The sequence below is a fragment of the Vulpes lagopus genome, chromosome 15 (genome assembly GCF_018345385.1).
Source record: "Vulpes lagopus strain Blue_001 chromosome 15, ASM1834538v1, whole genome shotgun sequence".
NCBI classification, from domain to species: Eukaryota; Metazoa; Chordata; class Mammalia; order Carnivora; family Canidae; genus Vulpes; species Vulpes lagopus.
In genome coordinates this window covers 42,465,271-42,489,807 of record NC_054838.1, presented here as the reverse complement: position 1 = coordinate 42,489,807, position 24,537 = coordinate 42,465,271, and the positions used below count along the sequence as shown (strand labels likewise).

At 37.1% G+C, this 24,537-nt stretch overlaps 1 protein-coding gene across 1 annotated transcript in view; it reads right to left on the bottom strand.

Annotated features, from left to right (window-relative positions):
- Nucleotides 1-24,537, bottom strand: part of DEUP1 (deuterosome assembly protein 1) — a 79,770-nt gene that overhangs the window by 40,648 nt on the left and 14,585 nt on the right. Inside the window, exons 3-7 of the mRNA XM_041729686.1 lie at nt 19,550-19,721; nt 18,070-18,165; nt 9,981-10,115; nt 5,780-5,893; nt 3,380-3,622 (exon numbers count right to left, since the gene is read on the bottom strand). Coding sequence (XP_041585620.1) covers nt 3,380-3,622; nt 5,780-5,893; nt 9,981-10,115; nt 18,070-18,165; nt 19,550-19,721 — 760 coding nt within the window. The remainder of the gene's footprint in view (nt 1-3,379; nt 3,623-5,779; nt 5,894-9,980; nt 10,116-18,069; nt 18,166-19,549; nt 19,722-24,537) is intronic.

The window sequence follows — 24,537 nt, the reverse complement described above, 5'->3', positions numbered from 1 at the left end:
TTCTTCTAAGTGCATCAAGAATAAGTAGTGTTTTCTTGGGAGTAGAAATCTGATCTGTTAGCTACCTTAAGATTTTGAACCAAATTACTCCTTAAAGATCTTTTCATTAAAGCTTTAACATATTTTTATGTGTTAAGCATACTCCAGAATACTTTGGTTTGTTTTTAACACATGTGATTCTTCCGTAAAATATAAAATGGAGATGTTTAGTTTAAATTTAATAATGTTCCTAAAATAACTAAATTATTATTATTTTTTTTAGTGAAGAAAAAAATCTGTGAAAATAACTTTGGTGAATTTTCTCATAGAAGTTGGCATATAGATAAAAATAAAGTAAATAACCGTCATATTAAAATATATCATTAACTATGGAAAACATCGTAAAACAATTACTGGTGAAGAATATGAGAAAAATAATATTGCAAAAGTTAAAGCAAGCTTTCTGAACCTCAGCACTATTTAAGCTTTGGTCTGGATAATTCTTTGTTTTGGGCGTTGTCTTGTGCATTACAGGATGTGTAATAGCATATCTGGCCTCTACCCACCAGATGCCAATGGCACCCCTTTCTCCTGTTGTGACAACCAAAAATGTATCCAAGCATTGCTAGATGTCACTTGGGGAGAAAAATCACTCCACTAGAGAGTCACGGATTTAAAGGAAAGACACCACATTAGGGGCAATCAATACTGTTATTTTATAACCTTTGGTATAAACATCAATAAGAGTCTTCATGATTTATTGACTTTTATGAGTAGCTGGGTTTTTATTTTGTTAGTATGTATTCAGGAACATTAGTAAATTATTATGTACATTAATATATGTATATCTCAGGAAAAGTCAAAGTGGATGACATGGACTTTCCCTAGCCTAGATGACCTAGGGAGCCTTCTCAGGAGTACATCACAGTAAGCCCTTAGAAGTTTGTAGAGACCTTGGGCGGGGGCGTGGGGGGGTGGGAAGCATATAAGTCATATCCTGTTGAACTTGGGTCAGGAGGGTAAATCAATTAAATGATATTGCTAAAGAGAGGGAGGCCTTGGCCTTGGTCCTAGGCCTAACTTCCTGCTACCCGTTCACACTCTCTGGTTGCACTTTCTCTCTTCTTGTCAATAGGAGTGTCAATGTGAAAAGTATTCACCTGAAGCATTCACTTGGAGAGAGGGTAGAGATTACAATTTGAACTGGGAATGGGAATTTATGAATGTTTCTCAATGTATACTCTTCCTCTGTTTGCAACATTCTTTCTTTGAACAAGATTTTCCAATGTTCCCTTCCTGGAAACATATAAAAGATAAAGTTCTGAGAAGGAGAAGGGTGGGGCTGGTCAAGGAAAGCATTATAGAAAAAGTCAGTCATGCTGCCAAGAGGGTAGAACAGAGGCTCTTTCTAGAATACAGGGTAACAGTGGCTATTTATATTTCATAAGTGAGCTGGAGAACCAAAAGCCGGTAAAAGAGCCTCAGCCTATAAAAGAGGATGTTCTTGGATGCTGTAAGAGGTCCAAACAAAATTCTTTCGACAAGATTAAAATGAAGATGTTGGTGAAGAAGCTGAACTTCACTGAAGCATAGGAGCGAACTTTCTATCTGGGCTTACTAGTGAAATATGTCTAGAGCAAACTAAAGACAGCAGAACGGAAAGTAGATTTCTGGGGACCAGAACCAAAAAGACCTCCACAAGGGACAAAGAGGACTAACTCCTCAGTCTGTGCTGGATGACCTAAAACGCAGGGGAGAATATTCAGGAACGACCCAGAAATATACTCTCCTTACTTATTGTGATCCTGGTACAGATTCTAGCAGTACAAAGAGAGCTGCAGAATGTCTTTAACTCAAAGCCAAGGGCATGTGTCCCCTGCCTGGGGAGATGGAGAAGTGAGCTCCTGACAGAAAATCCCATCAGAATCAGTAGTCCTGCAAACCCAGCTAAAACGGGACCAGGTGGGCTGACTGGCAAGCTGAACACTGGGAGCCACCTAGACAACCTCTAGAGTAGAGGAGTAAGGACTAGTCTTATTTCTATTACAGCAAAGCTGGAGAAAACATCAGCAGTATCCTCTCAATTTCTAGATGATTTATGACTTGTTCAGTGTTTAGCATTTCTGTTTTTAGCTTGTTTTGTTTGTTTACATCTATATTCTGATTTGTGTTAGAATAATACCCCCCTTCCCAAACAAAGCTGGATTTGGGGACGGAGGAGATGTACTTCTCTTAGAAATGCCATGGAAGAGAAGCTGGGAGTCTTGTGTTCTGCCCCCCTGCAGACATGGGGATAGAGGAACATGGAAGAGTAGATGCTGGCAGAGAAAGAAGTAAGAGAACTAATCCCATATATAATGTGGCAGGATGGGGGGATGAGGAGTTGGCCCAAGACTAAAAAATGACCCTGGGAGTTTAAGTGGCAGAAGATCCCAAGGAATATCTTAGAGAAATGGAAGTCTGCTCACATAGTGACCTCCAAAGTATATCTCAGCATGAGGAAGGAATAGAGTCGGACTAAGAATGGGCCAGTCAACATGTTAGGATTGGTAGAAAAAGGCTGAGTGCTTGTAGGTGGGAGATGAGACCAAAACAGGGGATAAAACTATAGAATGGGTCAAGTAACTGGGATATCCATAAATATGTACCCAATGCACATATTTAGTACAGAAATTGGTGATGACAAATTTTGATGAATGCTGTATACCCTTCTTAGTGATGCAGAAGTAAACAAGAAAGAAAGAAAGAAAGAAAGAAAGAAAGAAAGAAAGAAAGAAAGGAAAGAAAGAAAGAAAGAAAGAAAGAAAGAAAGAAAGAAAGAGAAAGAAGGAAAGGAAAGAAGGAAGAGATAGACAAGACTGTTGGGTTAAGAAGAAAATTAATGTTTAGAATAACCAGTGATCCCATCTGCCAATGTGGACATTACATTACTCAAAAAACAAACACCCCCCCAAAGTCCAGGCTACTTGGTAAATGACTACGGTAAAGTAAACCGTGATAAATCACAGGAAGTGGCTTCCATGCCTCTCATTGAGGTAATTAGATTGTTGAACCTTTACTGATTTCCTGGGTCTCCAACCCAGGATTCCTGCAAGTCCAAGAGGCTCAGGGTCAGAGAGAATCGTGGGGCCATGGGTGTAGGGCATAGAGGTCTATAAGCAAGCGCTGTTACGTTGTCCTGGTAATGCATTATTCTGATACTACTGCAGAACTGAGGTTCACCCTGGTGGAGTAAAGCATCTATGAGATTACTGAATTTACTCATCAAGTAAGAATTATTTGCTAAGAGGAAATATGATCTGAACTTACACATGGAATAGAATATTAGCTTTCTAATCCATATACCTGTTGAGTCCTCATTTCTACAACTTGTGGGCAATATCAGTTGGAAAATAATCACCTGGCATTGTCTTTGGTACATCTTCAGTTCTTGTAAGAGCTTCTGGTTTTCATCCTGTAACTTATTCCTGCTGAATGCTATTTCACTCACAGCTGACTTTAGTTTTTCAATAATGAACTCATCTCTTTCACTGGTTTCGCAACTGTGATCTGGTTCACACATCAACCGAGGATCTTCTGAGCTGCTGTCTTCTGTGCACGGTTTTTTACCACTTAGTTGAGTTTGGTAACTTTGTGCCTGTTTCTGAGAAAAATTAAGACTGTGTTGATGAAGTGAAGAATATCATATTTAAGCTTCCATAAATAACATTCAAGAGGGATAGAAAAGACTTGGGAAAAATATCTTTCAATATGTTTATAATGGAGCTTTGCTCTTTGTAATTCAGTCTTGTGTTTTTTTAAAATCTCAATTTCTGATGACCTAAAGAGAAAATATATTTGTAGAACTTCAGAGCAAAGATGCAGAGTAGGGGAGGGGATTTGGAGTAGAGAAGTCTTATCAAGCAAGAAAGAATATTTTGTAGAGGAAAATTGTGGGTATAATTACACAATAGTTGAAAATCTCTATATGATGAAAAATATGCAAAATAAACAAAATTAAACAAAAACAGCTGGACTATAGGAAAAAGTTGTCAACACATATAACAAGGGGCAAAAATTCTTAATGTACAAAAACTTCTGTACATCCACAAGAAAAAGAGAACACAAAAGAAGAATTGGTGTTTATAAACAGGCAATTCATAGAAAAGGAAATGGAAAAGACTAAGAAGGATACAAAGAGATACTCAACCTTACAAGGAGCCAGAGAGATGCAAAACAAATCAAGTCAATCTACTATCAGTCCAAATTGGTAAAAATCAAAAGGCTAATAACATTCCATGTTGGTGAAAGTACAGGTACCCCCATAGACAGTTCATGCATGGAAATTACTATAACCTTTTGGGAAGTGATATGCTAGTATATATTTAAAAATTGGGGGGCAGCCCTGGTGGCTCAGCGGTTTAGCCTCCACCTTCGGTCTGGGATGTGATCCTGGAGACCTGGGATAGAGTCCCACATTGGGCTCCCTGCGTGGAGCCTGCTTCTCCCTCTGCCTGTGTTTCTGCCTCTCTCTCTCTCTCTGTCTCTCATGAATAAATAAATAAAATCTTAAAAAAAAAATAAAAATAAAAACTTGAATGGACACAATACCCTTTGGCTCAATAATCATTTCTAGGATTTTTACTCTAACAAAAGAAAAATACTAGCATTTAAAGATATAAATACTAGGATATTTTTTATAGTATTAGCAAAAATCTAGAAACAAACTGAATGTTCATCAGTAAAAAAGAATTATGGTATATATATCTACTATATATTGTAATAGAAACAAATTCTATTCAGTATTATGGAGAATTAAGTAATGACTTGAAAGAATATGCATGAGGAGGGATAATTAAATAAAACAACAAAGTTTTAAAAAGGAAAAATATACAAATTCCCCCAAATACACATTTTACATGTTTGTACAAACAAAAGAAACAGTATAGAAAGAAAAACACCTATTAAATGTTTGTATTAAATTGATAAGAATGGAGAAGATGAAGCTATTAATTTCACGTTATTTTGTATTGTTAAATTCAGAGAACATATATAACTTATGTAATGTAATTTATGTAAGTACATTAAAGAATGCAAAATAAGAAACAAAAACAAAATCAAACAAAAACCGTAGTCTCTCACTGGCTTTAATAAAAATTCCAAATTCCTTGGCCAAGACTTTAAGGCTTATTATATAATCTGTATTCAACTCACCAGGTTTACCATCTCCAACCCTTCCTCACCTTCCACAGGGACTCCCAGCCAATTGGCCCACTTTCTACACCCAGAATTTGCCTTTTGCTCTCTTGCCTCAGTGATTTTCACTTGTTACTTCCACCACCCAAAATATTTCAAACTCCATCCATTCTTCAAGGTCCAACCCTAGTCCTACCCCTGCTGGAGGATATTTCCTCACTAACTCAGCCCAAATTTTTTCCTTATTCCTCTGAACTCTAAGAGATTTCCCATTCACCTGCCATTAATTATCTGTAAATATGTACATGTGTTAGCTCTACCTCTAAGCTGTAAGGTTCTTGAGGTCAGGGACCAAGCAATCTCAGACTTTCTAAGTGAATTGCCCATAGGCATGAAAAACAGATGTTATTTAATGACATAATAACAATGGACACTTTTAAAAGTACCATACATTGAGACTTGTAGACTAAAGTCACCATTACAAATTATCATGCACTTGCAACTTTACCCAGTATTAGACATACTCTGGTTATTTTCCCTTGGCTGGCATTTCTATCTGTAATAAGATTACAAAGATAGTAATAATCGTTAACCTCTAATTTTTTATAAGTAGTAGATAATGTACCTGAAATTGATTACACTTCTCAGATAATAATTTTTGTTGAGCATCTAAAGAAACCAGGTGAGTCTGATATAGTATCTCTTGCTTGTCCCATTCTCTTGACTTTGCTCTAAATTCCTTTTAAAAAAGTGGAGGGACAAACATAAATTGAAGAAACTTATTCATTTAAAAGCACAATGATTAAGGCTTCTTTCATTTGTACATCTTCATTCTAAAGAACTACATCCATTCTTTCCCCATTTGGAAAAAAATAAATATTAAATCACTAATCTTGGATTTATTACTAGATATAGCTTCTGATTCTTAACACCAAACCTGTATCCTTAGCTTGTTTGCTTGTTGTTTTTTATGGGATGGTTTGCTTGTTGGACTGATTTAGTGATTTTGTCCCTTTGTGGCTTTCAACACTACTTTACCAAGGTAAAGCCAAAATTAACTCATTCTTGCCAACAAAACAACCATCTCAGGCCTAATTTAGCCATATCAGCAGAGCTACCCTGGGGAAGAAGTGGAGGAATGAACTGGATACAATACACTCAGTTCTACAAGTTTTTGTTCAAGTAGTATAATCATAAAGCATGAATGTTCACCACTTATCTCAAGGAAAGGATATGGCTCTGGGAATCAATTAGTCAAGGAAGGCTATAAATTAGGAGGCTCTTATAGTGATTAAAGATGACCTGAAATTGAATGATGGTCATAAGGTTGGAGAAATATGGATGGGCCCTTTTAAATATATGAGAATACCTTATGATAAATAGACTATATTTATTAAGATAAATGGAAACAATTCATTTAAAGTTATTGACTTTTATTCTGACATTCAACAATTCAAAATTAGGTACATAAAAAGAGCATCTTTAATAATAGTGACAAGTTTACAAAACTAGGCTTTTGTACAAAATAGCTAGTATTTAAAATTAGTACAATGTAGATTTTAAAAATTCCTGTTTTCTTTTAATTTTGGAAGGAGTCTATGGAGTCAGAAGTCAAAATGTGGGCAAAGTTGACTTACATGGTTTAGATCTTTCAGATAATACTAATATTTAGCAACACTCACCCAACAATTTCAATATTTTTTTTAAACATATTTATTTATTTGAGAGAGAAGAGTGACAGAGCATGAGCAGGGGGAGGGAAAGAGGGAGAAGCAGACTCCCTACTGAGCAGGGAGCCTGACGTGGGGCTCGATCCCAGGACCCTGGGGTCATGACTTGAGTTGAAGGCAGGCACTTTAACTGACTGAGCCACCCAGGCACTCCTCTAAATTTTGAAAATAAATATTTCTCAAGATGCTTTAAGAGGAGGCAGGAGCATTAACTTCAGTTCTTTACAAATTCTACAACCAGTAGAAATGAGGTCAAGAATGAGGCCAAGCAGGCTAGAAATATGTGTTGTAAACATATCAGCAGGTGCTCATAACAGTCCTGGCTTTCTTGATCTTAGAGATGTATTGATTTCAAGACTGATTTCAAGCCAGCACAATATATTTAGTAGTTATAGGACCATACAGAGACCTAGAGAGCTTTACGAGGATTTTTGTAGAGACTGGAGGTGTCCTCTCAGGTTCCAGAGGGTCTGCCTAAACCTCGAGAATAACTTCTCCATGGTTGGAACCTTTTTGGTCTTCAAGGCTGATAGTGGGTCAGGGTCATTAAAATTATAGTATATATATACATATACATACATATATATGTATATATATACACATATATATTTCTGTATACATATATATATTTCTGTATAATATGTTTTTAAATCTCTTTACTAAATACCAGAAGATGGAACTAACATTTCTTCAGTGATTGTTATATATCAGAGACTCTTTAAACCTCCACCTCTAAGATGGCTTTAACTTTGTAGTATGAAAATTTCACACTTACATAAAAGTGGAGATTTAAAAAAAACTCCTATGTACCTTTCACCCAGTTTGACCACCATCAGGTTAACCATCCCTATTCCACTTCTCTCTCTGCTCGTTCTCTGTTGGAGTATTTTAAGGCAACTTCCAGACCTCATGTATTTTCACCTCTAAACGCTTCAGTGTGCATCTAAATATATACATACGTGTATTTTCTCTCACGCAACCACGATGTCACCTATAAGGTATTTTAACCCCATTTACTGGCGAAAAAATAAAGTTCCTATGAGGCTAACAACTTGCCTGAAGGTCACAAGGCAAATAAATGAGTCAGTCAGGAAGCATTTTAAATTATAAACTGTCATGTTCTTCTGCATCAACATGCTATTTCCCATTTCTCTATTACTAGAACAGTGAATAAACATTTATCCCAAAGGAAAAACATTCTTAGATCTAGACTGAAACTGGGACAGCCCATCTCTTACACATTAATTTTTTATATGGCTCTAAGTAAAAACAGGTACATGAAGTGTTTCCATAATTATACAGATTAAACTACCTACACAGTGTGCTTAAAAATTTTATATAAGTACAAACCTATCAGGTCATAGATATACATATGGTCAAAAATGAGGCAGAATATATATATTAGAGCATGAGCAGGGGAGAGGGTAGGAAAAGGGAAAGAGGGGAGAGAGAGAATCTCAAGCAGCCTTCACGCCCAGCATGGAGCCCAAACGTAAGGCTTGATCTCACAACCGTGAGATCATGACCTGTGCCAAAATCAAGAGTCAGATGCTTAATCAACTGAACCACCCAGGTGCCACATTTGCTACTAATTACATCTATATTTCATCTATAAATTCATGAAATATATTTTGTGTAAATATTCCGTTCCCTAAATGTAGAGTGTTCACACAAAGTAGCTAATATTAATTTTAGGACTTTTTCTTGTCTGAATTTATATGAATGTGGTTGTCCCATAAAACCGCATGAAAAGTCAATCAGAAGGCTAATCGGTGACTTGAGCTCTGCATTTTCAGTGAAAGCATATGTATTATATTGCACATCTTTGGGCATCTTCTATGAGACCAGGATATTTCTGAAGCCATAAGAGCCAGACAGTTACACATGGTACATTTTCCTGTAGAGTCAGTTTTACTTAGCGGTAGTAGTTTTGTATTTTTTTTTTAAATCATACATTATTCAGTAGAATGTAAAATTTACAGGAATTTAAAAGCTAAAACCCAAGCCTTCCAGCAAAGTTCTTGCACCAGGCTGGTTTGAGCGTTTATCTTAGATTTTTCTTTCTTCTTTTAAAGATATTTTGGAGGGAAAGTTTGAGAAGGACTGTTAATTGAAGAGTAAAATAATGAAAATCAAAGAGGGCAATGACAATTAGAGAGGAGGAAGGAGATAAGAGGCAGGAGACCAGGAAAAGAGACAAATGTGGGCTGGAACATGGGGATTAAGAGAAAGGAACAGATCAAAGATTCCTAGGTCTCTACCTGGGTGACTGGGAGATGCCAACCATTACCTACCAGCAAAGGAGAAGAAAGGGAAATCATTGGCTGGGGATGGGGAGCAGGTACTGGGGTTTAAGGCTTGAGAACAAAAGAAGAAATGAAGTGGACTAACTTGAGGTCAATTAACAAATGATAACGGAGCAGCCCTAGGAACTGGGCTCAGGTTCCAGCAAGAATTTATAGTTGAATCTATCTGCTGTTACATGACCTCTAGCAGGAATGCTCAAGAGCACAGGGAAGAAAAATCGCGGGTTTGTTTTTTCCAAGGTTGGGAAATTAAGGAGGAAAAAATAAGCGCATCTGGGACATAGTAAACCTTATTACTGACAGAGATTTCAGAAACTCTGGGTGATAATGTGGTAGCTATCTTGGAGTGGCCCTAGCCCTTTAAGAAAAAACCGTGAAACTCCAAACCCTGTTCCAAAAACTGTTACGAGGCTTCATTGGGATTTAAGTACCTAATAGTTAAATAGCCATTAAAAGATTTATTAGATATTCAATTTAACTGACCCCAGGGATGTCCTTCAATTTCACTCAACATCTGCAGTTTCTTTGAACTCTGTTTTTTTTTTTTTTTGGAGGGGGGGCCTCTCCAAAAATGCTGATCTGTATAAAAGATGCATAAATCAAAGTGATGTTTTAATTTGCTAAGTGCCTAAAGGGAAGGTGAACTAAGAAAATACATTGAATGAGAAGCTGATTTGTAATGGTGTTTGTTACCACAGCTGTACGTGCCATCAGAGACAGGCGGCCGGCAAGAGCAGCAGAAATCAATCCTACCACGCATGAAGAAACTAAGACAGTACATATGGCTCACCTCTAATTTCTGGTTCAAATTGCTCAGCTCAAAGGGTATTTCTTCTTTGAGGTGTGGTGACTCCTTTCGCCGAACTTTACTTTGTTTCATCTGATGTAGCCTCAGTTTTTCAAAGCTATTCGTCAGTTTGGAAAACTGTAAGTAAGAGAGAATGCTAATGTCTTCCTGTGACTGGTGCTTTGAACTGGAATTCACAAGAGTTCTCGGGCACCTCTTTGAAAATCTAAGTCATGATTGGAAAATGCAGTAATGCTTAAATGTTTTGATTAGTGAAGACAGGACCAATTATTAAAACTAAATTACTGAAGCTGAACAGCATTCAGTTTTCATGTAAATTTGGGACTTCATTAACTGCACAAATGATTCACTCGATAAATGTTTTGTTTAGGTTTGTTTTAACCGTATGTAGCAAAGCTCAGAAGTTTTAAAAACCAAGTTTTTTTCTTTTATTTAGTGCCATCTTGTGTTGACAATTTTAATTTCAGTAACTCCTATAAAATAACAAGTGTATATTTTATTCAAGAAAACTGAGTACTGAACTTAAAAGATATAAACAGCATATGCTACTTATTCATGTTGATATAAGTTTAAATAAATTTAAGTATCAAATTGATACAATCTTTTTCTTACCAATAATTCTTTTAACTTAGACTCTGTACTATTTTTTTTCTGTTTCTTGTTATACCTTCAAATTATAGATTAAAAGCAGCATGGTCCATCAATATCTGTGAAGAAATTTCTAGGTAACTACAAAAGTTTTTTGGTTTTATTTTCACTTTTGAAAAAATTATACAGTATAATTATACAGTACAATATTAAACCCAGGATATTGACATTGGTACAATATATATGTATGGTTTTGTGCCATTTTATCACGTTTAAATTTGTGTGACCACAACCACGATCAAGATACAGAAACATTCCAACAGCACAGAGACCTCCCTTCCTTTGTAGTGATGCTCATACCTCTCATCTTCTCACCTCTAATCCCTGGCAACCACTAATTTGTTTCTATCTCTATAATTTTGTCATTTGAGAATGTTATAAAATGGAATCATACAGTGTATGACATTTTGAGGTCGGCTTTTTTTCTGACAGCGTAATGCCCTAAAGATATACATACATGTCAATAGTTCCTTCCTTTTTATTGCTCAGTATTATGCTCGGTATGGATAGGGCCACAGTTTGCTTGACCATTCATATTTGAGATAGTTTGGTTGTTTCCAGTTTTGACTATCACAAATAAAGCTACGAACGATCGTGTCTACTTTATCTGATATTGATAGAGTCACATTTGCTTTCTTTTTCTCATATAATTTAAAAAATTGAGATGTAGTTCACCTCCCATAAAAGTCACCTTCTAAAAGATAAAATTGTTTTTAGTATATTCACAAAGTTGTGCAACAATCATATCACTGAATTTCAGAATATTTTCATTACCTCAAAAAGAAAGCCCAGAATGTTAGAATGATTATACATTTCCTCCTCATCCTTGTCCCTAGAAATTACTACTTATCTACTTTGTTTCTATATATTTGCCTATTCTGATTTCTTATTAATGGAATCATACTTTATGTAGTCTTTTGTGTCTGGCTTCTTTCACTTAATGTAATGCTTTCAAAGTTCATCTGTCTTGTAGCATGGATCAATATTTCATTCCTTTTCATGGCTGAATAGTATTCCATTGCATGAATATGCCACATTCTGTTTAACTGTTCATCAATCGATGGACATTTGGGTTCTTCCTACTTTTTGTATATTATAAATAATGCTCCTCTGAACACTTGTGTACAAGTTTCTGTGTAAATACATATATTTATTTCTCTTGGGTACATAACTAGGACTGGAATTGCTGCATCATATGGAAACTCTGAGTTTAACTTTTTAGGCATGGTAGAACTGTTTTTTAAAATGACTCTACCATTTCCCAGTACTACTGGGAATGTATAGGGTTCTAATTTCTCCATGTCCTCACTGACACTTGCTATTGTCCATCCTTTTTATTACAACCATCCTGGTCAGTGTGAATGGGTATGTCATGATTTGATTTGCATTTCCTTAATGACTCATGATGCTGAACATTTTTTCATATGCTTTTTGGATACTTGTATACCTTCTCTGGAAAGAAGTCTATTCATATCCTTGCCCATTTTAAAGTTAGGTCATTTACTTTTTGTTGTTGACTAGTATGAGTTATTTTTTTAATTCTGGATACTAGTCCTTTATCAGATATAAGATTTATAATTGTTTTCTCCCACTTTGTGAGTTGTCTTCTCACTCTCTTGATGGTGTCTTTTGAAGCACAGAGTTTCTTAATTTTGGTGAAGTTAAATTTATCTGATTTTTCTTGTGCTTTTGGTGCCAAATCTAAGAAACCATTGCCTGATCCAAAGTCATGAAGCTCTACTCTTGTTTTTTTCTAAGAGTTTATATATTTTTACATTTAGGTCTTTAGTCCATTTTGAGTTAATTTCTGTCTATGGTTTAGGTCTAGCTTAATTCTTTTACATGTGGATATTCAGTTGTTCCTTTATTGTTTGTTGAAAAGACATTCTTTCTCCATTAATAATCTCTGCACTGCTTCTGCTTTCTTTTGATTAAATTTGTATTGTATATTTTTCTACCTTTTTATTTTATTTTCTTTTTTTTTCAAATATTTGCATTTTATTTTTCTTTTAGATTATTTCCTTAAAATAAACTTTAGAAAAGTTGGATTGTTGAGTCAAATACTGTTAACATTTTTTTACTCTATTATTTTTTTTTAATTAATTTTTATTGGTGTTCAATTTACCAACATACAGAAAAACACCCAGTGCTCATCCCATCAAGTGTCCACCTCAGTGCCCGTCACCCATTCCCCTCCAACACCCGCCCTCCTCCCCTTCCACCACCCCTAGTTCGTTTCCCCGAGTTAGGAGTCTTTATGTTCTGTCTCCCTTCCTGATATTTCCCAACATTTCTTTTCCCTTCCTTTATATTCCCTTTCACTATTATTCATATTCCCCAAATGAATGAGAACATACACTGCTTGTCCTTCTCCGATTGACTTATTTCACTCAGCATAATACCCTCCAGTTCCATCCACGTTGAAGCAAATGGTGGGTATTTGTCGTTTCTAATTGCTGAGTAATATTCCATTGTATACATAAACCACATCTTCTTTATCCATTCATCTTTCGATGGACACCGAGGCTCCTTCCACAGTTTGGCTATTGTGGCCATTGCTGATAGAAACATCGGGGTGCAGGTGTCCTGACGTTTCATTGCATCTGAATCTTTGGGGTAAATCCCCAACAGTGCAATTGCTGGGTCGTAGGGCAGGTCTATTTTTAACTCTTTGAGGAACCTCCACACAGTTTTCCAGAGTGGCTGCACCAGTTCACATTCCCACCAACAGTGTAAGAGGGTTCCCTTTTCTCCGCATCCTCTCCAATACCTTTTTATTTTCAATTTACCTATATAGTTATGTCTGAAGTGAGTTTCTGGAACAGAACATATTGTTAGGCCATATTTTCCTAATTTACTCTGCCAATCTCCATCTTTAACTGATATATTCAGACAATGTCCATTTAATCTGATTATTGATATATTAGAGCTTAAGCCTTACTATTTGTTGTTGTTTTCTGTTTTCTAGTTTCTGGTTTCTCTATTTTAGCTTTTCTGTCTTCTTCAGGGTTAAGCATTATTTAGAATTCTATTTTGGCTTATCTATAGTGTTTTTGAATATATCAATTTAAATACCTTTCTCAACTGTTGCTCTAGGTATTACATTATATATACATAACTCATTATGGTCTACTGGTGTCAACATTTTACTGGTTCAAGGGAAATGCAGCAGTCCTACATTTCTTTATGTTCCTTTGCCCTGACCCATTTATATTATTATCTTAAGTATTTCCTCAACATATATTAAGAACCACCTTAGACATTGTTATAGTTTTTGCTTTAGCTGTCAAACAATTTAGAAAACTCAAGAGAAGGGAAGTATTACATTTACCTATTTTTAAAAAACTCTTTCCATTGTTTTTTCTTCCTTCCTGATGTCTCAAGATTCTTTCTTTGTCATTTCCTTTCTGCTAAGGGAATTTTCTTTAGCCATTCTTTGAAAGTAGGTTTATTGATGACAAATTCCCTTAGTCATTTTTCATTTGAGAAGGACTTGATTTTCCTTTCATTCCTAAAGATATTTTTTCTAGGCATAGAATTCTGGGTTGACATTTATGTTCTTTTAGCAACTGAAAAATGTTCCATATCCTCCAGCCTCCATGGTTTCTGATGAGAAATATGTTATCTGAATTGATTTTTCCCTATAGGTAAGGTGTTATTTCTCTCTTCCTGTTTCCAAGATTTTTTTCTTTGTCTTTTATTTCTGAGAACTTTGCCTATGATGTGTCTTGGTATAGATTTCTCTGTATTTATCTTGTTTGAATTTCACCCAGATTCTTGAATCTGTAGGTTTTTATCTTTTTTTAAAAAATATTTTATTTATTCATGAGAGACAGAGAAAGAGAGAGGCAGAGACATGAGCAGAGGGAGAAGCAGGCTCCCCATGAGGATCCCGATGCGGGACTCAATCCCAGGACCCCGGGATCATGACTTGAGCTCAGGGCAGATGCTCAACCGCTGAGCCACCCAGGTACCCCTAGGTTTATCTTTTATCAAGTTTTGACACTTTTCAGCCACTACTTCTTTGAATATTTTTTCAGTCTCACTCCCTTTCCCTTCTGGGACTCTGATGACACAAATTCCCAATCTTTTGTTATAATCCTACATGTCCCTTAGTTTCATTTTCTTTTAGTCTATTTTTTTCTCTGTTGTTCAGGTCGGGTAATTTCTATTCTGCAATCTTTAAGCTCACTGACTATTTCCTCCATCCTCTTCATTCTACTTTTGAGCCCATCCATTGAATTTTTTAGTTTGGTTATAGTATTTTCCAGAGATAATATTTCTAACTGGTTGCTCTTTATAGTTTTGTTTTTGCTAAAACTTTCATTGGTTTCGGGTATGTTTGTAATTGCTCACCGAAGCATTTTTATAACAGCTGCTTTTTTAAAACCCTTGTCAGATAATTCTAGCATCTGTATTCACTCAGTGTTGGCATTTCTTGGTTGCCTTTTCTCAGTCTAGTTGAGATCTTCCGGTTCCTGGTGGGATGAGTGATTCGTTTATTGAAACTTGGACACTGGGGGTATTGTGCAATGAGACACCAGATTTTCTTTAGGGATTATGTTTCAGCCATCCTTTTCTGACAGCAAGGAAAGTGGGATCCTGCCTCATCACCGCCAGGGACAGTGGGAGGCCAGCTCTTGGCCTCAGTGGTAATAGGAGGGAGGCATTCCTTATCACTGCTGTGTGGGAATGGGGGTTCAGGATCCCTACTATATAGTCTTCACTGATACCAATTTGACTGGAGGAGCATAGGTACTTTTTACTACTTCTTACATGGCCTTCAGTGAAAGGGTGGTGAGGACAAGTGGCCTCATTACCACTGAGAGGTGGTAAACGTCCTGACTCCTCATTTGGCTTCCCTTGATATCATTGAGGGGGGGGGGGTGCCTCATCACCACCAAATGGGCACACCAGTCTAGATTCTCCACGTGGCCTCCACTAACATCATGGATTGGGGAGGGCCTTGTTAACAGTTGTGATGAAAGTCCTGGCTCTCCACTCAGGTCTTGTCTAACACCACCCAGGCTGGGGACCCTGGGCTACCTGGTGAGACACAGGCTATCTACCCAGTGTGTGCTGGGGGTGGTGGTGGGGTGGGGCGGTGGTGGGTTTGGGGCTCAAGTCTTTTTCCTGTGGTGTCTGGCTGGAGTTGAGCAGTTATTATCTAAAACTGTGTAATCTTGCTAGGCTGTCTTTTTCCAGGTCTTTTGGTTGTATAAAGCAGCATTTCTTGGGATTCTTTTTGTTTCTTTGTGCCTTTTGGAGTGTCTGGGTTGTCAGATTCTCTGTTACCCAGACTGGGATATTAGAGGCAAAAAGAAATCTCAGGGAACTCACCACTATGTGGCTCCTTGGGTACCAAGGTCCTAGGTGGCCTGTCTCCTCCTCTACTTCTCAGAGTCTTTATATGTCATTTTTTAAATAATGCCCAGGCTTTCTAGTTTTATTTAGCAGGATCAAAATGCATTTACTCCATCTTTCCCAAAGTGAAAATCTCAAGTATACACACAATTTAATCATAATTTCATAATGGTTAGAAGGAAAAACATATTCTCTTTCTAAAAAGGAAGCAATTTCTATGAGAAAGTTCTGATGGAGTTGAGTTATTCAAGGAAGATTGTGGTAAAGTGCATTCTTAAGATATTTCAGGAAAAGGAAATTGTACTTAAAGCAGGAATTTCAAAGAAAGAATCAGTAGAGTGAGCTAGCAGCAACCAAAGCGTGTTTGCCACATGACAGCATTTGCTGTGACATATTACTAGCTTTTATGCAAACCAATTCTCTCTTTTTCCCTCCTTCCCTCTTTCCTTCTCTTCTGCCCCTAACGTTCTTTCTTCCTTTCTTTTAGCACGAGAAGAAAAGAGAAGCAGTAAACTGCAGTGAAAGCAGATGGCTGCTCTCTCAAAAACAATGTAGTGTTTCCATCCTGTACTCTATGAAACACCTGTTTACAGTGTTTACACTATAATACTGTACTACAGAATAAGCAGGATTTAGCTTAAAAAATAAAGAGAGTTCCATGGGCACATATGTTTTGAAAAATGCTAGCTTAAAAAGGCTAAATGGATTTGTTTAAAGCAGGACTTTTCACACCCTGTAATATGCTAATATGCATTATGAATGTCCAGGAGCAGAGAAGAAGTAAACTGCATTTCCTAAACTCTCAATTTAGCGTTCCACAGAACACATTTTTGTGAAATTGCCATATGGATATTTGTTGGTTAGGCAGCAGACAAGTGTTAAAATAGAGCTGCAGAGTATCAAATAGCAAGGATTCATATATTATGTGACCGCTCAGCACCTGTAAACAAGTCTCACAACTTTCTAACAGTAGATGTGAAAAAAACCCCAGAGATTAAAGATCTGGTAAGCAGTGATAAGAATTAATGAAATATAATTTTGAGATGGTACCTCACTTGTATCTCAATTTCTGTATTTTTTCAAACTTATTCCAGATGGTGGTATCTCTGTACTGAATAATATAATGATTTAATATATATGTTGCTGTTTTAGAGCTTTATAATTACAGAAAAAACAAAGTTGATTGACTTAAGCATTAAACGCTTAGGCACAGGAAAAACAATTTAGTTTCATAATTCAAGCTACCATCTAGTGGCAGCTACTTGAATTGCAGGCAAAATGTCTAAATTTAAGAGATAGTCTTGTAAGATTACATTTATTAAGTCGCATCAAATGTTTCATATTCCAATCTTAATGGCTGATAACCTCCCTAAAAACGTACTTAAGAAAGAATTCACTACTTTATAGGCTCTTTAATTGTATCACCACTTATGAAATCTTCGCACATCAAAAATTTCACAAACTGTTTCCCATCGATTCATTTACAAAGTTAAGCAAGGACATAGCATCCACCAGATCTAAGAAGCACAGATGATGATTGCCCTATGTATTATGTGAGGTAAGGCAGAGAAGACTTTTGGCTTGCCAGCACAGTGGGGAGATACAGAAATAAATAAGAAAGAATTCAGTATCCCTATTCAGAATATCTGTCATTTATGAAACAGCCCTACCAGTATCAAAGTAATAAAGACCAGTTTTATCTTTTCAATTATCTATTTTGTAATACCAAAGTTATTTTTGTTGCTCATATAGCTAATTATTATCATGTAATTAATCAACAAATCACTTGATAAATAGGCAATAGTCTTGCACTTTGCTAACAGTTAAAGGGATAAAGAGTTGACGGTCTAAGAAAAGAAACAATCTAATAAAACAGTGAAAGACGGGTCAAACATATAACCCTAAGTTAAAATACAAGAACTTTACTTGTATTAAAAATAATCCATTTTAATAAAATACAATTTATAAGTCTATAAATTTGATACAATTTATATGTAAAAACATATATCAAAATGTATTAAATTATCAAATGAGATTACATTATAATAAGTTTCCTTACTTGAGCTTTCAGGGTTTGCAGTTGTCCTTCATAATTTCGCGTCATTGCCAAGTTACATTTTTCCAGACTATCCAACTTCTGTCTAAGTAACCCCACCTGCAGCAAGAATAAAATTTAATTTGTATTTTTCTCAACTTTTGCCTGACAAAATCAGAAAATATGCAAAGGAAGAGCACGATTGAAATAAAACTGCTGTACCAAAACAAGAATAAATATTTGTACTGCAGTTCTTAAAATAGCTATTAATAATTAAAGTCACAAAGCCACACATTGCTAGCATTATTCCACTGGGTACACATTAGGACAGTATGGTATGGATGTTTGACGAAAGATCTGTATCACCATCACATTCTAAACTAAGGTTTAGAATTTACTTTGCATTATCTTTTCAGGGGGCTATGTCATCATTATTCAGGCACAGCCTCTACAGATACATTTCGGCTTTTATTTTTGATGCCACTGCCTTCAATGGGAGCTCTGCTTTGGTGGCACTATGGAATAACTGCTACCTTTTTAGAAGAACATTTTTAAAAGAAAAGAATAATGTCTCAGAGGAGTTCTTAGGGGTTTGGCTTACAGAATTTGCTTAAAAAAGCAGGTAAAGCACCTGTGTACACATCTGTGTCGTCACAGATATGGAAGTCAGAAAATAGTCCCTGGCATATTCCAGGTCTGATTAGCCCACCTCTCCTATGGAAGGAAGCCAGATGCCAATAACTAAGTTAACTATGCCAAACAATAACTCAGTTAACTATGTCAAAAACTAAGTTCTATTGAGAGGCCAATAAAGGTAAAGGAATGGCTGATGAACAGGCTGACTGATGATGTTTTAATATATGATTAATGTAAACAATTCTCTTAGACCTTGCCCTAAAGAAAAATTCACAGACACAGAAGTCTGTGATTAGGTAAAGATATGGTTTTCCTGAACTCCTCTGGAAGCCTGAGAGCACTCATACATTCTACAATCACCACCATGGTTGTAAGCAAACTTTTAGGGGCTGAGGACACTTCTCTTAAGAAGGTGCCCAGATATATACATACACCCCCTTCACCAAACTCTTTTCTCCCTTGTCCTGAAATCATGTCTTGACATTTCAATTCTTTCAGGAAATATTCTTCTAGTGGATTCAAAGAGGCTCTTGAACTTGGCCATTTCCAAAGACACAGTTTGGACAACTACTTTGTTTCTATGACTACAAAACCACTGACATCTTTGCTTGCAAACAATATTCGTTTCACATATATACTGAATGCTTATTTTTCTAGATAGCACTGACATGTTGTGTTTGCATCAGCAAATTTTTATGGGTTTAGGCTCTGATCCTCATTTATTTGATAGAACATATTTAACACACTATGACAGAATTCCAAGCAATAAATGCTACTGCTGATGCCTGACAAAAAGCATACGTAATGAAAAACATATTCCAACAGAATAAATATGGTTTCTGTCTGAATTAACATGTATATTCAGTACCTCTTGACCTTTCTGATCCAAACAAGTCTGTGCATTTGCCAACTCTTGATCCCGAAGATCTAATCGTGTCTCCAAAGCCCGCATTTTCCTTTCCCAATCCAATTTTTTGTTGCTTACCATGATGTCAATTTGTTCCATTAATTCCTGAAGTTCAGCCTCACAAGGAGAAGCTCTGGCAATGTTTGAAAAGTAAAACACATTTTAAAGTAGTAAAATGTAAGGATAAGAAAGATGATTCCATTGCTCTGAACACCTTGATCATTATTTCCTCAAATTGTTCAATTGTTTAAAGAGGAAGAAAGCTAGAGGTTAAAATTTAAACTGAAACCAAAAGCTAATTTCAGAGTAAACAGTGAATATACATTAAAATTTTTTAAATGACATTTCCTAAAGCATAGCTGCTGTCATAATATAATGCAATACACTGGTTACACCACTTCTATTCTCTTCTTAGTGTATGTGGTAGCACACGGGTCTTCCAGAGGCAAAGGTTTTGACTTAGACAGGAAGTCCTTTTTATTTTTAAACTTTTAAAAAAAAATATTTAAATAATCTCTACACCCAACGTAGGGCTTGAATTTATAACCCCGAGATCAAGAGTCCCATGCTGTTCCAACTGGGCCAGGCATCCCAATATTTTATAAGCCTTGACAACATTGTAATAAATATCTGATAAATTATTTCAAAGTATAAACTTTGGAACAATAGACAAGGAAGTCCTAAAATGAAAACACACGTGGGGGTTATGTGAGAAACAATGTCACAATAAAGCTAGCTAGCTAGCTAAAAAAAAAAAAAAAAGTAACATTGTTCAAGTGGGCTGATTCTATGGAAAATTCAAATTATGAAAGATGATTCAATGCTCTTCCATGTAAATATACATGTGCCTATTTCTATCATAACTTGAGTAAGTTTGATGGCACATAAACTGGGACTTCAGTCATGCCTATCAGGGATAGAAGAGCAACCTCAGGCTAGGTAAGACCAGAGTCAAGGGTACTCACTGGGCTACAGTGCTACTCCTCCAGAAGGGGAACTTGGTGTGATCTGGCTGGTGTCCCCTTGGAAAGAATCTGATCAGGCAAGTGGGGGCAGAGTAATGTACCTCTTTAGATAATGGGGATACTCAGTCAGATAAGGGGTAATATCTTGGATCTCAGAGAGTCTATTTATATTTGAAACAAAACCCTTGGTAAAAGCTAGATTTTTCGAGGTGCTAGTTGTGAGATGACAGAGAGCTGGGTGCTTCTAGGGCAGGGTTCTACTTCAAGGAAACTGATACATTCCACAGGGACCTGGCATAAATCCAGTTATTCAGAATGGATATGCAGGCAGATGTTGATGCCTCAGATTTCAGCCTAAAGAACACACACATGTCCAGATTAGAAGGCAAGTTATTTCAGTATCCATTCAATGGTGGTGATGGCGCTTCTAATATATTTGTGTAGGTGGGAGGAACATGGGGAGGGAAAAGCAGGTAAGACATGATATGTTCTCCATTTAGTTTCACCAAATCAGAATTTAAGAGGTAATTAAGGATCATTTAGCGTTCTGAAAAACCTATGGCCCAGAGAGGTCAAGGTCACACAGTTATCAGTTGAAAGAGCTAGATCAAGATCCTAGGCAGCTGCTTCCCATCTTCAGCTCCTTGCTGTGTATTACACAGCAAAAGACATGATGTTTAAGTAAGGACTTGCTTGAAAAATATAAATTAGGGGATCCCTGGGTGGCTCAGCGGTTTGGCGCCTGCCTTTGGCCCAGGGCGTGATCCTGGAGTCCCGGGATCGAGTCCCACGTCGGGCTCCCAGCATGGAGCCCGATTCTCCCTCCTCCTGTGTCTCTGCCTCTCTCTCAATCTCTGTGTCTATCATGAATAAATAAATAAATAAATCTTAAAAAAAAGAAAAAGAAAAATATAAATTAGCTCCATTGAAATAGAATTAGAAAAAGGTATTAGAACCCAAAGAACTTGGAGTTTCCAGGGCTTTCTAAAATGCCCAGTCAACCTGAATAAAGAATGTCCCTTTGATTGGTTTATTCAACAGTGGACTCACCAGTTTTGACATCAGAAAGCTTTTAAATACAAAGTGCCATTCTAATGACTTCTAGCATTTCTGGACTAAGGCACAAAGGCTCTCCATTTTTACTTAAAAACCAAAACAAACCTGAGGAAAGGAAGTACTAATTCCTCTATAAATAAACTGATCAAATTTTAATTGGAGTTACGATGTGGAGAAAAACAGCAGAACAAAAAGAATTGTTTTCAGATCATTTTCTTTTTCATAACAACATGTATCACCTTTACTATAAAAACATTCTGTTCTTTCCTGCTATTGTAAGCTCTGAAAGAAAATGGACTATGTTGGTCTTTTTCATCACCATCTCACTGGAGCTCAGCACAGTGCTCCAGCACATAGCAGATGCTCAATAAATTTCTGAAAAATGAACAAATGAGATCTTTTCATCACTATCTCCTTGGCATGTAGGAATGCACCATACTATAATGGAATTAAAATATAGGCTGAAAGTAGAGTGTGACATAATGGAAGCTACTCAATCAATATTGTTAAATAAATGAGTGAATGGTTTCTTTTCTGATTATGGCTATGCCATGCAAAAATTAGGGTATTTAGACTCAGGGTGGAAGGACTTTTACAAGTCATCTTGTCCAATTACCCATCCAGTGTTTGCGTGTCTTTCACAAATGTTTCATAAGAGAATCATCTATGATGCCCCACTGATCAGATTCAGCAGGTCTAGAACAGAGCCCAAGATTCTGCATCGCTAACAAAGATGGCAAGTGATTCTGGTGCATGCTAAGATTTGTGATCTGTTTTGCAATATCACTACCAGGAGGTCACCCAGCCGAGGTATGAATTTCTCTTTTTCCCAGGCAACCACTGTCTGAGATTGTATCTAGAAAGCAATGAGTTTTTTAAAAGTTCTTTTACTGGGGGATCCCTGGGTGGCACAGCGGTTTGGCGCCTGCCTTTGGGCCAGGGTGCGATCCTGGAGACCTGGGATCGAATCCCACGTCGGGCTCCCGGCTCTACCACTCACTGCTGAGTATACTGCCTGGAAAATACTAGATACTTAACATACCATTTATTGAATTAATGAAAAAGTGAATGACTATGGAAAGACTTTCAGACCCTTCAGAATCCTGGTGGCTCTCCATTGAACAAGTTCCTGTTTGATTTCCTCCTTGAAATAAATGTACCATTCAGAACTGGAACACATTACCCCAGGTACAGTCTAATCAGTTTCGACAGGGACTCTCACATCCTTTGTTTTAGATATTTTTATTTGAGCAGATGAAGATCACCTTAGCTTTGAATTTGGAAAGGGGAAGGCAAAGCAGTGATACAATAGCATTTCAAGGTGAGTTTATTCTTGTCTAAGAACCTATTCCATGCATGCTACAAAGCCAATATCTTGTGCTTATTTCACTGGGGGTGGGGGGACTGCTCCAATAAATATATTTATCCTTATTTTTTTTTAAAGATGTGATTTATTTATTCATGAGAGATGCAGAGAGAGGCAGAGGCAGAGGCACAGGCAGAGGGAGAGCGAGAAGCAGGTGCCCTGCGGGGATCCTGATGCAGACTCGATCCCACACCCCGGGATCACAACCTGAGCCAAAGGCAGACGCTCAACCACTGAGTCACCCAGGTGCCCTCTATTTATCCTTATTAAATTTCAGTGTGATCATTGCAGCCTCTCAACATGAAGCAGTCATCCACTGGCTGCTCCCCTTTTGTAGAGCTAGGAAAACAGACAGAGATCTGTACGCAGAGACACTTGCAAGGCAGGTATAATACGAGGCTGATGAACCCATGCAGCTTTTTGAGGAAGGGAGGGGTAAGGAATACAAACTTGGACAGGGTGGGTTACCAGAGAAGCCTTCCTCAAGGAGCTTTTGTTTTCGGATCCTGCCATACCTCTCAATTTTCTGTCAGCTGCAGATCTGATAAGCATTACTTGTTTCACAGATAAATATGTTTTTTTACCCCAAGTGACTGTAAAATATCATGAAAGACAGGATGGAGGACAGAGCTCTGTGGCATTCCACTACCAAGCCCAAGGGTGACAGGGATCTGGTGGTTACTTCTTTTCTTATAATCAGTTTCTAATCCACTTAATTAAACTTACGATCTTTCCTCTCCACCACCCCCCGGCCCCGCCATAAAAATGTCATGAAAAGCCCTGTAAAATATTATGGCAAAGCCCAAAGAAGATCCTATCTATACACTTCCTGATGCACCTGCATATCAGCCCTGTGAGCCAAGGCTGATCTAGTGCACAGCCTTGGGGGCACGTCTGTGCTGAGTCCAGGGGCACTGCTTCCTCTCCCGGATGCTAACAAACCCACCCATAATCCCTTCCAGAATCTTCCCAAAGACTTAGCCAAACTCAGGTTTACATCAAACTCAGCTTTCTGCCATTTAATATTCCTTTTTGAAATTCAATTATCTAATCTTCTGGTATATTTTCCCTCCTTCAGTTTTTCCAAGATAATTAAGAGCAGTTGGTCTCCACAGCATCAGTATTTGCTCCTCAAGCTAATGAACCTTAAAATGAAATACAAAAGGCTAGTTTAGCTTTCTTACAAAGCTGGGCACTAACGTTATTTATATTTTCATTTCTTCTTTTAGTTAAACGCCAGGCTGCCACTATGCTAATTACATTCCTGTTCTTCCTCTCATGGATCCTTACAACATCCTGTAAAGTAGGTCTTATTACTCCAATTTTAGAAACGTTGAGGCACTAAAAAGAAAAAAATCCTCTAGTCTTCCAGCTTTAGGGACAGGGTGGATTGTATCTGATACACTCCTTAAGACATACAAGCCCTGGCCCTGATTACTGGGTTTATTATCAGGAGCCAATTCACAAGAGAAGGATTGTGGGGTGAGGACAAAGATCTTAAACCAAAAGGAAGGGGCACACTGAGACTTGCAGGTGATATATTGATCTGAGGAGCCTAGAGT